Source organism: Desmodus rotundus, chromosome 1 (assembly GCF_022682495.2).
Source record: "Desmodus rotundus isolate HL8 chromosome 1, HLdesRot8A.1, whole genome shotgun sequence".
NCBI classification, from domain to species: domain Eukaryota; kingdom Metazoa; phylum Chordata; class Mammalia; order Chiroptera; family Phyllostomidae; genus Desmodus; species Desmodus rotundus.
In genome coordinates, this window is record NC_071387.1 from 2,941,612 (window position 1) to 2,958,092 (window position 16,481).

The following is a 16,481-nucleotide window of genomic DNA, read 5'->3' on the forward strand; positions in this document are numbered from 1 at the left end:
GCGGCCGCCCTGTAATTTATGCATTTTCAAGGAACCGCACCTCGGTCTGACAATGCTTTTGAAGTAGCTCCTTTTTTCAAGTCAAACTCTGACTTTTCCGCTGGGACTGCTACAAAGATTTCCTCATGGAAAGTAGGCGTGTGTCTTTTCCGGGGAGAGGGGCCATGGCCCAGGGAGCCCAGCCTGGCGGCAGCTCCCCGTCACAGCCGCTACGCTCAGGGCCGGAGGGTCCGTTCATGGGAACCGGGAGATGGGGCCAGAGCCCCGTTTAGCAATGGGCTTCTGCCCCAGAGGCCCTGCTCCTTGTTTTTAAAAACCCAGACTCTGGCCCTGGCTGGTGTGGCTCAGTGGACTGAGCGCCGGCCTGTGAACCAAGGAGTCGCTGCTTTGATTCCTGGTCAGGGCACATCCCTGGGTTCTGGGCCAGGTCCCCAGTAGGGGGCGCACGAGACACAACCACACATGGATGTCTCTCTCCCTCTCTTCCTCCCCTCTCTCTAAAAATAAATAAACAAATCTTTAAAAATAAAATAAAATAAAAAGCCAGACTTTTATCTCAGAAGTATGTGCTGTCTCTCTGCCGTCAGGTCTGTCGCCATCAAGGTCGCAAAGCTTTTTGGCTCAGTGGCCAAACCAGTGGGGAAACAGAGGCAGTGAGGGGCTCTCAGTTCACTCTTGCTTCCTTTCCGGGAAGCTGCCTCCCCAGCCACAGCTGTCCAGGGCTGTCCCCCAACCTGGCCTGGGGACCGACCGCAGGGGCTTTGCTGGCCTGGGTGTTCCTACCGTGCTGGCTCTGGGCCGGGCTTCCCGGTCACAAATCAAGAGGAAGCAAAGCCCACATGTTTCTGGCGAGTCTGAGGTGAGCCCCGAAGTGCACGGTGTCCTTCTCACTCTGACCAGAGCTTCTGGAAGCATCTCGCCCTCCATGGGCAGCCCCGGCGGCCTCCAACCCACTCAGCTGTGAAATCGTCTGTGACAGACTGGACCCCGCGGCCCCAGCCGCCGCCTCCAGCTGGGAGGTCTCCCGTGCAGCCTCCTGGGGGGTTCTCCCGCACCCCCAAGGCAGGTGCAGCATGAAGCGCCCGCCCTCTGGGACTGTCCCTGACACCGGCCCTCTCTCTGGGGCCGTCAGGGGGGCCTGCGGAGGGGGCACGGCCCGTGGCGTCCCTCGGACAGTGTCTGTGTCCCTGAAACAGGTCAGAGACGGGAGACTGGCTGGGGTATGTCTGCGAGAAGGTGGCGCTGAGGCTTCCCTGTGGGGCACGCGGCACAGCTGTGACGGGGGGAGCCCGGGGCCCATGCCCGTCACTCTGCACCTGCCTTCGCTGCTCTGAGGGGACGGGGGTGGTGGTCCGTGTGAGGTGAGACTGTGTCTGTGAGACGGGCAGCACCCTGGGAGCCCACCACTGGCCGGGACTGGATGCTGGCTGCCCCAGGATGGTGACTGGACACGTGACATGTGACGGTGGCAGCAGCGAGGCCCGTTGGGCTCACACCCAGGTTTCCTTGTGGATGTGTTTTTGCTATTTCATTTTCTCCCTGTGACTGCTGCCTGCTTTGGGTGCCCGGCCCCCGCACTAACCGGGAACTGGCAAAGGCCCGGTTGGTCACACCTCTGGTGGCCCGTCCTCTGTGGCACACGATGACAGGCGTTTTGTCATGCTCCTGATTTCACGGTTGGGATTTCGGGCAGGGCAGGCGGCAAGGGCTTGAGTGCACTCCACCCTGACTTGGTCTTGGTCCGGCAGCCCGACACCGGGCAGACCCAGGCCGCTCCCTGGCACCCTGTCTGGTTCTCAGTTCTGGTGTCGGCTTGGTTCAGTGGGTTCCTCTCCCTGTTGCATCCGCTGGGGCTGCTGTGTCCAGAATGGAGTTTCCATTTTCATGCCTGGTGCCTGCAATGAGATGCTTGGGACCACGGGGGCTGGTCAGGCAGCTCTGTCCCGACGGCCTCTTCACGTGGCTACCTTGGGCTTCCCAACAGCACAGCAGCCTCAGGTTTGCCAGCCTTCCTGGCTGGTTCCGGGGAAACCAGCACACCAGGGTGTCCTGGCTGCGGTGGTTGGGTGGAGGATGGGGTGAGCTTCGACGCTTCCATCAGACGAGTCAGTATGACCAGCCCACACCCGAGGGGAGGGGTCGGTGTCCGCCTCTCCACAGGAGGGTGGCCGTCTTCCACACTAGGGAAGGCCTGTGGAGAGAGGTGTGGGGTGCACAGGGCTGGTACATCTGTGACTGTGGGGGCAGAACAGGCGGCCTCAAACCCCAGGGAGCTGGGTGACGGCATGACTTCATACCTGCCACATAGGGATTCGCTCCCAGTTCAGGGGCCTGGGAGGCCACTTCCCTTTTAAAGAGGAAGGAACCCCAGGGGAGCAGTAAATTGACTCACCCAAAGGCCCGCTGGGAGTGGGCCACAGAGTGGAGGGCAGAGTTCATGCTGCCCCCTCCCCGAAGGGCAGGGACAGAGCACAGACTGGGCAAGTGGCCCCAGAGCCAGGCCATCTGCCTTTAAGTCTGGGCCCTCCTCCTACTGGCTGTGTGGCCTTGGACAAGTTACTTCCTCTCTCTGTGCCTCGGATTCCTGATCTGTCAAATGGGGTTCTTGGGAAGATCACATGAATTAATACCTGGATTCGAGCAGATAAGGTACACGCTCAGAGCCAACTCGCTCAGGGCGGGCACGGCAGCACGAGCTCGCTGAATGAGCGATGTGGGGGGAGACAGCGCCTTCTGGGCCCAGATCCATCCCCACGGAGGACACTCCTGTCCCTGGCCTCCCGGGCCCGCAGCGGGCGGCTGCTGCGGCTGTACTGCACTTGGACGCCGTCCACCCCTGGCAGGCAGGCTGGCTGGCCTGCCTCTCGCTTCCCCACTGTGCTCCACATTCCACCGGAAGACGTAGAGATGTATTTTAAGGTAAGAATAACTATGAAATCATTACACACAGCGTGGGCAAGTGAGCATTTTTCTTAGAAGTCTTACTAACTTGCTGAGTGAAGTACCGTTTGTCTCTAGAAGAATGTCTCTATTTAAATGGTCCCTCTCCATCTGAAACTTCCCTGGAGAGACAAAGCGAGGTGTTCGGGGCTGCCGGGCCCTGCCCCGTGCGATGGTGCGTGGGCACCTGGCCCTGCCGTCGCTCTTCATTTGCCCGAGCAGGCAGGGAGGGGAGGGGAGGGGGGCGATAGGCCGGGGGAGCCGCTCTGGAGGGGTGAGCCGCACCAATAGGCTCCTCATTGGGAAGAGCCTCAGGGCTGGTGTACTTGTCTAGACTTGAAGAAATCCAGTTTCCCAAAAATTACTTCCTGGCACCGTTGCCACCAAGCAATTTTAAGTGCTGTTGTCAAGCCCTACAGATGTTAGGTACAGATTTTGGGAACCTGAAGAAGTCTTAGAAGACATCTGTTCCATCTTGTGCCTGGAAACCCTGGAAACAGGGCTTGTCTGGCACAAGTGGCCGGACTTTACCAAGGAGGCAAGCTAGGTTGGGGGGCTTACTCCCCTCCCCAAGAATTGCAGGGTGCGGCCGATTGCAACAATCCCCATTACCCCCATTACCTCGTTCCCAGCCTTTAGAAATGTTGACCATTTTGTGCTTGCATGGGGCGCAGTAGCCAAGGTCGACCAGCAGGTGGCAGTAAATAATAAACAAACAGCCTGCCTAAGGCGCGTCTGCCCCTGTCCTCGAGGGCCCTGCACCTCCTTCTGAGACGCTAGTGATTTCCGGTTGTGGGGGCCAGGGGGGCTAGCCGGCCTCAGCTGCCTGGAACCAGAACCCTGGAGGCGGGGCAGGAAACAGTCTCCCAGAAATAGCTTTCATGGAACTACAGTGATACCAACCCGTGTCCTGGGCCAAGCCCCCAACATTCTGGGGAAGAGACGTGGCGGGGTGGGGGTGGGGGTGGGCCCTGTTTCCTCCGAGCGTCACTGTGCAGGAGGCGGAAATACAGCAGAAGCAGCCTCTTCCTCCTCCATGTTCCGGTCCTCTGCTCAGACCCCAACCCCCCACGGGGCCCTTCAGGAGCGGGCGGGACTCCGCCCTGCGTTGGGGTGTTGGGAAGTGGGAAGAGTGCAAATCCTGAGTCTCCCACCTGACAGGTGGCCGCATGTCACCTTGACCCTGATTTCAAGGGGACTTGAGGGAGGAAGGAAGTTGCAGGGACAGTCACAGGGCGCATGTGCGTGTGTGATGTGTGGGTGGGTGTGGGCTGTGGAGCGTGTGGGTCGTGTGTGCATGGGAAAGCATGGGTGTCGGGTGTGGCTGCAGAGTGTAGTGGGTGTGTCTGGGGGTATTGTAGGCGAGTGCGAGGCTGTGAGTGTGTATAAGGTGTGTAGTGTGCAGGGTGTGGGGAGGTGCTCAGCTCTATTCTGATTTGCCCTGGGGCGTAGGGGGGGTTAAACTGCTTACTCTGCGCCTGTCAGTCAACTCGGGGTCCTTTTTGTCTCCAAGCACCGGCTGCGGGCGCTGTTTCCTTTTCTCCACTTATGTCCTAGCCTTTTGGGACCAACTGGGGCAGCCTCCTGCCCCTCCTGCCCCTCCCCCCCCTCCCCCCCCAGCGGAGCCCCAGGTCCGGCCCTACCTCGTGGGCTGAAAGCAGGAGCGCAGGTGTGGACACCAGGGGGCAGAGGGGCGCAGCAAGAAGGCTCCGAGCAGGGCCTGTAGGAGTCCCACCCCCCGGGCTCCCTTCCACTGGGAGGTGCAGAGCTGGGCCCTCCTAACTCCCAGCCTGCTCTCTGTGGGGGACCAGACTGAGGAGGAAGAAGAGAGTCCAGTGCGGTCACTTGGGGGGTGGGGGCAGGGGCGGGGAGCCTGGCTTGTCCCGGAGCTTTGACTGTGTTGTGCGGGAGGGTGCTTGACGGGGCGCCCAGGCCTTTAAACAGAAATCCTCTGGTTCACGTCAGGTGCGCGGGGGACCTGGCAGGACCCTGCGGGGCCTGGGTGCCCATCCCCTGTGACCGTGGCTCCCATCCACAGCCCGCTGGCAGAAAATAAAGGGAGTGAGGTTTTAATAACCTCGAGGTCCGAGCGAGCATCGCGCGTTTTACGGAAGATCTTGAGGGGGAAAAGCCATGAACCATGCGGTGTGGCCTCAGGAAACCGTGGGATGTCCGAGTCCTGCACTTGGCTAAACTCAGGCTTGACAGGACACTCCAGAGAGATGGTAGGGGCAGTGGCGCTTGGATGTGAGCTGTGAGAGGCCTGGGAACCAAGCCCGAAGTGTCTGACTGAGTGGAGAGAGACTTCAGGCCTCCCCGAGAACCGCTGTGCGTTCGTCCATGCGGAGGATCAAGGGGGACAGATGGCCCTGTTGAGGCCTCTGTCCACTCCACGCAGAGCATAGTGAGCAAACTGCCGAGGCCGGGCTTGGGGCGGAGCTTCCGGGGCCGGGGGCGGAGCTTCAGGACGTGCAGTTATGGCAGGACGAAGGCTCCACCCAGTGCCCCCCCTTTTACCCCCAAAGCATGGCCTTTGAGGAGACGTCATTCTTTGTCCTTGGGGTGGTCTCTCACAGCGGCTGGCTCAGCCTCCTTTATGCACTTAAATAGTGTCCTTAGAAAAAAACCCACATTTTAAACGGCAGGCTCTAAATGTGGGTGAAAGGGAAAGAGAAACTGCGGGGCACCCCATGCGTGCACCCCGTCCCGCCATTGCCCCCACCTTTTCCAGGTGCAAATTCTTAGGCACAGGATCACTGGCCCAAAAGACATGGCCATCTGAACCGGGCAGGCCGATTGGGAAATTCCTTCTAGAAATCTTTGCTCACCAAACAGGCAGCCCCTCCCCCTAAACTCTCCACTCGAAAGCCGCCTCGGGTCCCTGTCATGTCCCCCATTCCTCCCTGGTCAGTTCTCCCCGGCTGAGAAACGGGCTTGGACAGGTCACTTCAGCTACAAGCTTTTGGGGCCTTGGTTTCTTGCCTTCGACATGAGGGAGGCCAGTGTGGGTGGTGGGGCGCTTACAGGCCCTTTGCTCCAAGCCTCCCGTGCCCACTGCAGCCCTGAGGGGGCTCTGAGACTCAGCCTGGTTTCCACGCAAGACCTGCCTGTGTGAGAAGCCATCGGAAATGACTGCTCCCCAACAGCTGAGGCCTTCGGGGGCCCAGGGTGTCACTGGTCGGCAGGCTAACTTCCCAGCTTCCCCAGCACACATCTCCTGCGTTGGAAAGTCCTGGCACCATCTTTGAGTCTCCCCACAGGCCTGGACCTTTGTTGTGTGGGGACAGTCTGTCACCCTCCTTGGGGGGCGAGGAAGCTGAGGCCCGGAGAGGCCAGTGGCCGACTGGTGGTCAGCCAGCAGGGAGGGCAGGGCCAGGATGCCCCTACCCTGTGCCCCGCCCCAACCCCGCACCTGGGCTCCCCAGTCTCAGGGCAGGCCGGTTTGAACACGTTTGCTTGGTTGGGGCAGAGCCTCTGAAAAAGCCTGTCTGTCTGTCTCATACCCGCTGTGTGCTGGCGCTGAGTCCCTCATGCAGAAACGAGGGAGGCCTGGTCCTTTGTCCTTGGGGACCCGCAGTCCTTTGTAAGAGGCGGGCAGTGTGGAGAGAGTGAGCGGAATCGGAGGGAGAAGCCACAGCTGACCCAGGCAGGGGCCAGCCCCGGAGGAGGCCAAGTCCAGAGGCTGCGTTCTGGCTGCAGGGACTGGACATTCAAGGGGAGGTGAAGGTCTTGGGGACAGTCCCCTGGGAGGGAGGCAGGAATCGGGCCTTGCAAGTTGGTTGGCCATGGGGGAGAGGACAGAGCACTGGGGAGCCACAGCAGGTCCAAGCAGGGGAAGAGACAGGATAGCTGTGTGACTTCTCATTCCTATTACGTAGCCAGATGTTCTCATTAGGGTGAAAGCCCTTTGTCGCTCCTTCCTGGGGGCTGGAGGAGACAGGCTGAAAGATGTCGAAGAAAAGCAATGTGGGGACATGCAGGTGACTTAGAATAAGGCCGCAGGTCTTCAGTGACAGGGGAGTTACAGGCGGGTCGTGGCCTCGGAGGAAAGCAGATGGTGGTGGTTTTCCGAGTCTCTCACCTGTGTTCACCTCGCTGTTGGCCTGGGGGCCTTTGGGGCCATTCACCGGGGCATTCACCACTGGTGCCGCAGGGGGACCGGTACCTCTCCAGAAGCCGCCACACCTCCGTCACTGCCGGTCTGGAAACCAGCCCTCGTGGGGCCCCATGTACAGCAAACATGGTAATATTTACCAAGTATTTCTGGAAAAACGAGTGTAAAGTGCAGGAAACGCAGAGCAAATTGCTGGAACGCAGTACATTAGCAACATAGGACATTTAATGGATCTGAGAACAGATTCGGGGAAATGTCAAATGCGGAATGTAAACAGGAGACTTCGCTCCGTGCCAGCTCCCTGAGTCCTCCTTCCAGGCCCGGTTATAACCAGAGCTGAGATCCTCTGAGACTGGGTTCCTATAGCAGGGGGGGAGGGTGGGGGTGGGAGAGGGTTGCCGAGGGGCCTCCCTGGGACCCCACCCCTCAGCATGGCCTGGTGTGAGTTTGCTGCAAATCTGGACCCTTGGTGGCAAAGCGGCCCACATGTTACTGGGGGGGCTGGGAACCACCTTGCCTGCCGATGGGCATGGTTGTCTTGTCTAGCTCAGGGCAAGGGCAAGGGCAAGGTCAAGGTCGCCCTTGACCCATCTCAGGCAACCACATTCCCATCAAAGCGACCATGGATGGAGGGATCCGAGAGTGGGCGCCAAGTCTCATCCAGCTCCACCCGACTCCTTACCAGTGCAGTTCCTAGTCAAGGACAGTGAGGAAGCCCACTAGCCTCGGACCCTCCCTCCCCACCTTACTGGGTCAGCAGGGGCCAGGATGGCAGAGTGACCTTGTCCTTTCTCTGCAGTCCCCGACAGCATCGTGGCGAAGGTGCTGGGCCAGCGCCTGAGCCAGCATGACTGCGTCCAGAGAGGGTGGGTGTTGCACGGCTTCCCGCGAGACCTGGACCAGGCGCACCTGCTGGACCACCTGGGCCACAAGCCCAACAGGTGAGCTGTCCCCGTCCGTCCAGGGGCTTCCCATTCACAGGCATCACGAGTTTGTGAAGCGGGGTCGCTTACCCCATTCATTTGCCGGTGAACTGGGAGTGAAGCGGAGGCCCCAGGCCTGGCTTTGTCACCTTGCTGGACTGAACTTCCTCACCTGTAAACTGATAGCACACACCCACGCGTCTTTCCTTCCTCGTGGGGTTGTTGTGGAGGAAACGGGTGTTCTCTTTTACTGCTGTTACAACTTTGTCCCATCCTTGGAGGTCTGGGTGCTTCTGGACTTTATTTTGATGTGGGTCTGCAGTATGAGTCTAGCTCTTCCCCAAATGGCCGGCCATCTGCTCCGACACAGGGCTGACTGCTGTTGAGTCTGCTGCTCTTCCTCCACTAGCGTGACCCCGAGGGGGTGGCACACGTGGAGATAGCTGGAAATAAACGAAGGCCGCCCCCTCGGGAGCAGCAAAGGCCCTTTCGTCAGCCCTGGCTCTGGCCAGGCGCCGGCCACGTCCCAGGGCTTGGCAGAGACACAGAGGCAGGCCCAGGAGCCCAGAATGCTCCAGTGGGGAAGTGGGGGCTCGGGGGTGTCCTGGTGGAGGCGGTGGCCCGGGAAGGTGAGGCGGCCCCTGAGGAGCCGGCGTCTCCTGTGCTTGGTTAGGAGAACAGCAGGGGCACGTACAGGCTGAACTTCCCGAATTCTTGCATGGTGCAGAGTGCCCTTCTCTTACTTTTGCTAGCAAAGGCAAAGCATCTAGCAAAGCAAAGAATTCTCTGGGCACTTGGCCCCCGCTCAGCATCCTCCGTCGTTCCCATACTGCCCTGCTACAGCTCGGGGGGGGGGGGGGGGGGGCGGGGGGCGGGGAGCCCGTGGGCCTCCCATCGCGGGCGGGCGGCACACGCCCTCCTCTGACGCTCAGCCTCTCCCTCGCTCCCCCTCGGCTTATTTTCACTTGGCAGGCTCGCCTCGGCCTTGATTCTCTTCTTGCTTTTCTCTGGAACGTTAGAATCCTTTGCATGTACGTTACTTCAGGAGCATTTTCTTCTAGTACGTTGTTAATATTTTTTCTGGTTCGTTAGCTGGGCGTCCTCATTCAGGAGGACCGATTCTGTGTCGGGTATTTGTCCTCTGCTTCCCACCGTGACGGCTCCCTGCTGTTGCCTTTACTGTCCCCTTCTCCGTGTTGTCTCCTCACACCTGCCCTTCGTGGTGACTTTATTTTCTGTCACATTCTTTTCTTGCTGCTTCTAATTCGTTTTTCATTTTTGTGATGCGTTTATGTTTTCCTTGGTTTCTTTCCCTTAACTGGGTCAGCTTTCCTTCCTCTGCCCTTATCGTCCCATTTTCCCTCATTCCTCATGCCGCGGCGCCTGCTTGCCCACTTTCTTCCGAGCACACCGGTAGGCTTTATCCACAGCGTTCTTCTTCCGTTTCCTGGAGTGATTCTTCCGAGGAACAGTCTGTCCATGTCTGTCTCTCTGTCACTTTTAGGGCCCTTTCTGGCAGCATCTCTCTCTGTGTCCCGACACAGGTCCATCAGCATGTTGCCGTTGTGTCCCTTTGAACAGGCCTGATGTCTGTCTCTGAGTGGCGCGGGCTGGGATGGCAGTGTCCTGTGGCCGCTGTGGTGACCGCGGAAAGGCCGGGGCGCGGCACTGCCACGTGGGGGACCAGGCAGCACTCCTCTGTCTGAGCCCCGAGGAGAAGCCCCTGCTTTGTTTACCGCCCTCTGTGGGCACCAGGGCTGCCAGACCAACGGTGTTTTTGCCACCGTTGCAAACAGGGAGGGAGAGTCCAGAACGCTTTGGTTTAGGGCAGGCCTGCCAGGGAACCCTTCCCTCCTCACCACAGAGTAAAAATCAGTTCCCAAAGACTCAGCAAATAATGCCAATTCAATTCATTCGACCCTGGGGCAGAGGACAAGCGGGGGAAAGAGACGTCTGTTCACAACGCAGACCAATCTCGCACCAGGCTCCTCGCCCGCTGGCCTCCATCACCGAGCGCGCATTCTCCGCCTTCCTTCCTCATCTCGGCTGACTCCGTTTTCCCAGCTCGGCTTTCGGTCAAACATTTGTATGATTAATTCGGAAACTAATTTTAGTCATACACCTTCAAGTCCAGACACAGCCTGAGGAAGAGAACTGTTCAAACTCGAGCCCACGCCAAGCCGGGTGGTGGTCCGGCCTGGTCACACCACTGGCTGCAAAGCGTAGGAGCCGGGGCCGCTGGCTTTGTCCCCAGGAGGGCAGCCGGAGAGAACTCCTGCCCGGGAATCGGTCTGGGATGACGGTGCCAAAATCTGTAATTCAGATGTGAAAACCACTAGAAAGGCTCTTTTTTCGGGAGGGTTCGATGAAATGAGATTCAAAAAAATTAACATATATATCAATTTTATTATTAAAATGTGTTCACACTAGTAAATAGAATTATTGGGGAGGGTAAGCTACTCAGTGTATTGGACAGAGAAGTAGCCCTCTTTGGCTTCTCAGGAAACAAAGTTATTGTCTCCTTGTCAAATATAAATCTCTTCTTAGAGCTAATAAGTGGATGGTGCTCAAACGCGGTGTTTTGCTTGGCTCCTGCTGCATAAACCCCCGGCACGTAGCACTAAATTACATCCCACAGAGCCGAATCGATCTCCGGATTCCAGCGTCACACAGAGAGGGAAACAGACCGAGTAATTGATGTGTCGAAAAGAAGGAGAAAAACTTATTTGAGAACAAATAAAATGGGCTATAAAGTTTGTTAAAACGATAATAATAGAAACAAAAAAAAAAAAGGAGGAAGAGGAAAGACACCAAGACCTGCCCACGGCCACACCCGGAAACCCACCCCCGCCCGGCGAGAGAGAACTCATTCCAGGCTGCGGGTCTGTGGCGCAGTCTTTTCTTTCCAGATTAATGTTTGCTGTGGAGCGGGAGTGCGGGGCTCTGATTGATGTCGGGAAGCTGGCAGTGGATCAGACAGACTGGGTTTCCTGCGTTGCTTCCCCCGCAGCGCCGCAGGGGGAGGGGGGATAAGCCGAGGCCTTGAACACGCCCCCCCCCCCCCCCCTCCCTCCCGGCAGGGCCGGCTGGGCAAGGCCTGGGTCACGTTCCCCTGCACAGGTCCAAGGTCAGAGCTGCTGCTGGGTCTCTCAGAAATCCCCGGCCCGAGGGTATGGGGACCCTGGCTGAGTCAGTGGCAGGGGAACTTGGCAGAGCGGTGGTGGGAGTGTCTTGGTGCTGTTCCCTCTCTCTCTGCCACAGGCTGAATGTGGGGCCTGGGAAGAAGCCACCCAAAGATGGCCACCGAAGTGAGCCCTGCTGTGCCCCCACCGTCCTGTGCGAGTTGGAAGCTGCTCAGCGCGCAGCTCTGAGTTTTTATTGGTTGTTGTTTCTTCATCCAGAGGAGCCCCACGGGGGCTGGCTGCCCCTGGGCAAGCAGTGATAGGTCCCCACTCTGCCCCTGGCTCCCCGTTGGCGCCGGGTGTTTTGTTGGCTTTTGCTAAATACACAGCCCTCCCTCCACGGAGCGGAGAGCAGGGCCCCACGGGGGCCCTGGGCTGGTCGGGAGGCCCCTCTGCCAGTGGGCCTGAGAGCCGGTCAGGTTTCCTTCCAACAAACCACCCGGGCTGCTTCTGGTGCCCACAGAATACCTCTCAATGTCTTGCCTGGCTCCTGGGTGTCTCTGAGGCACTTCTTCATTCCCGCCCTCCAGACCCTCCACCTTCATCTTCATCATCATCCTCATCCTCACAGCAGGCGTCGTGTTGCTGCTACCTGATCTCTACCAACCTGTGCCTGCTTTACGTCCCATTTATCCCATTCGGCAGCCCTGTGAAGCCTGTGGGGCCCCCCAGATGCCGAGTCCCGGTCTGGGCCCGAGGAAGAGCCCAGCCCCAAACCCAGCCCTGGGCCCTCTGACCTTGTGTTCTTTCCACAATGCAGCAAGGGGCATTCGTCCCTGCCCCTCACCTTTTCTGTCAGTGTTCTTATCTGTCAAGTGGGGCTGTGACCTTGCCCCTTCGCCGGGACAGCCCCCCTGCAGATGCATGATGGGAAAGCCCCATCCAGACGTGGTGGCGGGGGGGGGGGGGGGGCTGGCCCCCCCAGGCTTTTGCCTGTGGGGCAAGGTTCTCCTCTCTCCTGCTCTCACACTGAGTTACACACTCCCCCCAACCATGGACGCTGCCCGTCTGTCTATTACCACGCTGGTCACCCGTGGGCTTTTGCATGCCTGTTACGTAAAGTGCGGCGCCGTGGGAGATGCAGTCGCCGGGGAGGGGTGACCGTCGGTGCCTGCCGCGTCAGCTCCTGGAGGGCGGCAGCGCAGATAACTCACCGCCGGCAAAACCATTTTCCTCTGATAGCCAACTCTTTGCTTTTCTTGCCTTCAGAAGACACTTAGAGTCCCCGGAGGTTGGAATTGGGGAGGGTGTCTCCTTATTCACCTGGCGGCATGTGGTGTGGGAGGGTGACCCTGAATTAAGCAAAGACAAAACCGCCGGTTTGTCCGGAAGGACCCGTGGACTCAGGCGGCTGGAAAATGGGGCGCAGGACCTGGAACGAGGTGGGTTGGTTACTCTGCCAGGTGCTGGCCGACCTCTCCAGGAGACTCTGCTGCCTTTAATTGTGGGGTAGGGTGGTGCAGGTGAAGGGGAGGGCTGGCCTGGCCTGTAGTTCCCATGCCAGCTCTCTCACTCGGTTTACACACTGGCTGTTTTCCCTCCTACGCGGTACCGTGTTTTTGGGGACACACAATGAAACCTGTGGAGAGTGGCTTTGACATGTCTAACGTGTCCCAAAGCGAGAAGGATGCTGTCACACCCCATGAGGACAGCAGGGAGACCCAAGAAAAATTAAAATGCAGATGAGAGAGGATGATTTCCTGCCTCCCTCCCTCCCTCCCTCACCATTCCTCCGTCCTCCCAGGAAGCGCTCCCATCTCCGCCGCTGATCCTTATGTGGATTAGGGATAATAAACAGCCATTAATGGAGGCCCGAACTGGAAAATGGAGTTGGAGTCGGCAGCAACACTCAGTGGCTGACGGAGGTTAATAACTCCATTACTCCGGCTCTGCGCTGAGCCGCCTGGCGAGCGCGGTGTCAGCCTCATCTGCTCCTCATTAATTGAGCTAATAGAACCCGGCCGACCCTGCTGCGAGGCCGCCGGCAGAGAGTTTACCGGACATGGGCTGGAATACATATCACCGACCAAGAGTTCCGCGGAGCCTTTTGTTTGGGAAGGAGGCTCTCCTGTGGAGGTGGGTGGGCCACAAGGCCTTTCCAACGGTGGACGGTGGAGGCGCTCGCAGCTGCGTGCCCAGGGCCCTGCCTGCCACAGCAGGATGGCGCAGCAGGGCCTCCAGACGGGCGTCCACAGGGCGGAGGGCTTCTGCTTCCAGCCCACCGCTCCGAGGACGTGGCTGGAGCCTCAGGGAAGTGTCCGGGATCCAGGGTGGAAACGGGAGTGTTGGCATGTTGGGGGCGGGACAGAGCCACGGAGCCTGGTCTCTGTCCTTCAGCACGCAGCAGCTTCCTCTCCTGGACCATCCTTCCTGTCCCCAGAGGTTCCTGACTGCCCGATGCACATCCATGACAATTTTGCTTTGCTGCTCACTGGGTACAAGCTCTGGGGGCCGCTGCCCCTTCCTGAGCCTCAGTTTCCTTAACCATCAGATGGGGTCATGGCCCTGCCCTCTTCCCTCACCCTCTGCTGGACCCACGTGCCTGTTTGCTGGGAAAATGTGCACAGGCGGCGCTGATAGAAGGGACAGTGTCTGTACGGCCCGGGTGATGTTGTCCACGGATGCGACGTCCAGACCTGGGTTCCCTGGAGCAGCTTCTCTCTGTGCCTTAGTTTCCGCAGCAGAAAACCAGGGCGATGAGGTTCAGGAATAAGCTGTGAGGACTAGATGACATGACGCAGGGAAGCCCTCCGCATAGAGCCTGGCGCCCCCAGGGCCGCACGTGTGGGGACCTCGTTTATTCCCAGCATGCGGGAACTTCGTGCCTGGTCACGGAGTCCACGCTTCTGAGAACAAGGGCAGGCCAGCGCCTCGCCAAAACCTCCTCTGCACGGCTGCGCGGCCAGGCCGGGCCCTGGGCTGCCCCGCGCTGGCTGCTTCCCTCTGGTCGGAGGAGGGTAGTTCCTGCTCACCTGGTGACCCGTGGGGCAGAAGAACGATTCTGCTCACCGACAAAGACAAAGTGCACTGCAGTGGGAGCCGCCCTGGAGCCCGACTCCCGGGGAGCTCTTGATGCTGGAGCTGAGCGTGAGCCCGGGCTTGGAAAGGGGCGAAACGCTCATCACCCGCCGCTGCTGTTTTATGCGACTTCAAGGCGGATGCGATGGCGGGACAGAGCACCACGGTGGCACGCCGACAGGTGAGAGGCAGGACTTGGGGTTTCAGAGGGGAGGCGCTGGCACCCTGGCCATGGGCGGCAGCCGGGGCCGTGCTGAGCCAGGCTGGGCGGGCTCTCTGTGTGGCACTCAGGGCAGTGACTCAGGGGCTCTGGGGCCGTCTCTGGGCAGTGTGTGGGCGCCTGTGACAGAAGTGGCTGGGATGGGGCCTCAGCAAAGGGCCGAGGAGGGACGGAGAGTCACTGGCCATGACTCCAGGCGGGCTCGCTTTCTGGCAGGCTCCTGCGCTGTGACTGTGCCCCTGCCTGGCCGGCTCTGGGGGCCCGTGGTGCACTTCCATGTGGCAAACGGGAACTCTCGCCAGCAGTGGGTCCCAGGCAGCCTCCCAGGCTGTGGGGGCAGGTGAGGCAGGGGTTCCCGGGGGCAGCGGTGTCACGGCCTGAGCTAAGAAGGGTGGAGTACCCCAGTGCCCAGGCCCCATGTTGTGGAGGTGATGGTGACAAGCTTTCAGCCCACAGCCGCTAGAGCTGCTGCATTTTAACCCTTCAGCAAATAAGAGCTGACGTGGAAAATGGACCGTTTCCCCTCCTCTTCCTGCCTGGGGACTGGTGACATTTTACCACCCATTTCCAATGTTTGTGCAAGACAGAGTCGGAGAGGGAGATTCTGAGCTGGCGTGGAAGGGCGGCCGCCTCTTCCCCAGGGTAAAGCTTAGTTGCGGCCACCTGTCCCGGGCTGGACGTCTGTATTGAGAGCCTGAGAGCAGTAACTGGTGAAGCCGCTAGGTGAGCAGTGCGCATCGCCTCTGCTCTCCTGGTCTGCCGCCTCGGGCATCTTCCGGGCGCGAGAGCTCAGGGACTTCCCAGAGAGGAGGGTGCCAGCCCCCGCCTGCCCAGGCTCGGCCCTGCTGGCCCAGGTGCACAGCTGGGGCTGCAGACCTGCCACGGAAACTTCCAGGGAGCTCGAGAGGGGTCTGCGCAGGTGGGAGCTGGGGTCGAGTCTGGGAAGAGGCAGGCGCACGTGCAGCCTGGGATTTGCATGGGGTTTTCTTGGCAGATGGTTTGTTAGTGAAGGACCAGCACTGATAGCCTGGCTGTCCCAGACTGAAACTCAGTTCACTGGTGAACCGTTGAGAACCCTTCCTCCCAGGAGTTTTCTGAGAGTGCCCAGTCCCGCCCGCAGGGCTGGCCCGGTTTTCCTGCCCTCTCCGCTGGTCATGGAGAGGTTCGGGGTCTGTTTCCCACCCCCCGACTCTTAGCAAACTCCCGGCTCTTAGTTCAGGTAAACGTGTCATTTGGGAGGAAGTAAGACCTCCCTACTGCCTGTAGTGTCTGACAACCAGCACAGTCAGCAAATCTCCCTGTTCTGGGCTCACTCGCCTCCCCCGGCTCCCTTCTCCCCTGCGGATGGTAAGCTCTTGTAGGCATCCAGCGCGGCCCAGCCAGCAGGTAAGAGCTGGGCCCGAGCCGGTGGTGAGGGAGACCATGGACGAGGTAAACACACCACCGTGGTAATCAGGCGTCCAAAGCAATCTCCCTGCCTGCGGCGGAGACTGACAGGTGGCCTTTCGCGGAGCGGCGCCCAGGGCGGTTGGCATTTGAGTCCAGCTCTGATGGAGACGCCCTCATCTTTGGCAGGCACCTCGCTCGACAGGCAACGTAAATTCATTATCCCGAGAAAGGCAAGAGGGCGGAGATGCCGAGATGACTGGGAGGAGCCCTGTTTGTTCTTCGTTGCCCGGAGGGGACGCTGGGGCACATCAGTGCGCCCTTCAATTTCCCGCCCCCCTCAGAGGCATAAATCAAGCGCTGACCTGCCGGACCCCGCTGCACGTGCAAAGCTCGGGCCCCTGCCAGGCGGGCGGCAGATGTCTGAAAGCTGGAAGCTCTCATTCCTAAATATCACAGAAAGTTCTTAAGAAGAGAAAACTTTCAGAAAAGGTTCCCACAGGTAGAAGTTCAGCTTCGCTTTCTGGAGGTTGTCAAGCCCTGGGCAGTACCTCCTTGCTGGCTGTGAGGTTTCTGCAGATTCCAGACACCCCCACCCCGAAAGTGGGTCAGGTGATACCCCCCACCCCTGAGCAGCAGCTGGGCAGAGCCCCCATCCGAGGCTCCAACATTGCCCCTCCTTTACCTTCTGGACCTGG

General features: G+C 59.5%; 1 protein-coding gene across 9 annotated transcripts in view; it reads left to right on the forward strand.

Moving 5' to 3' along the window:
* Nucleotides 1–16,481, forward strand: part of AK8 (adenylate kinase 8) — a 73,561-nt gene that overhangs the window by 38,675 nt on the left and 18,405 nt on the right. For all 9 annotated transcript variants that reach the window (XR_011650955.1, XM_045196865.2, XM_045196866.3 and 6 more), the window contains one exon: nt 7,854–7,995. Coding sequence is in view for 8 of the 9 variants with exons in the window: in XM_045196865.2 (XP_045052800.2) it covers nt 7,854–7,995 (142 nt within the window). In the remaining variant the exon portion in view is untranslated. The remainder of the gene's footprint in view (nt 1–7,853; nt 7,996–16,481) is intronic.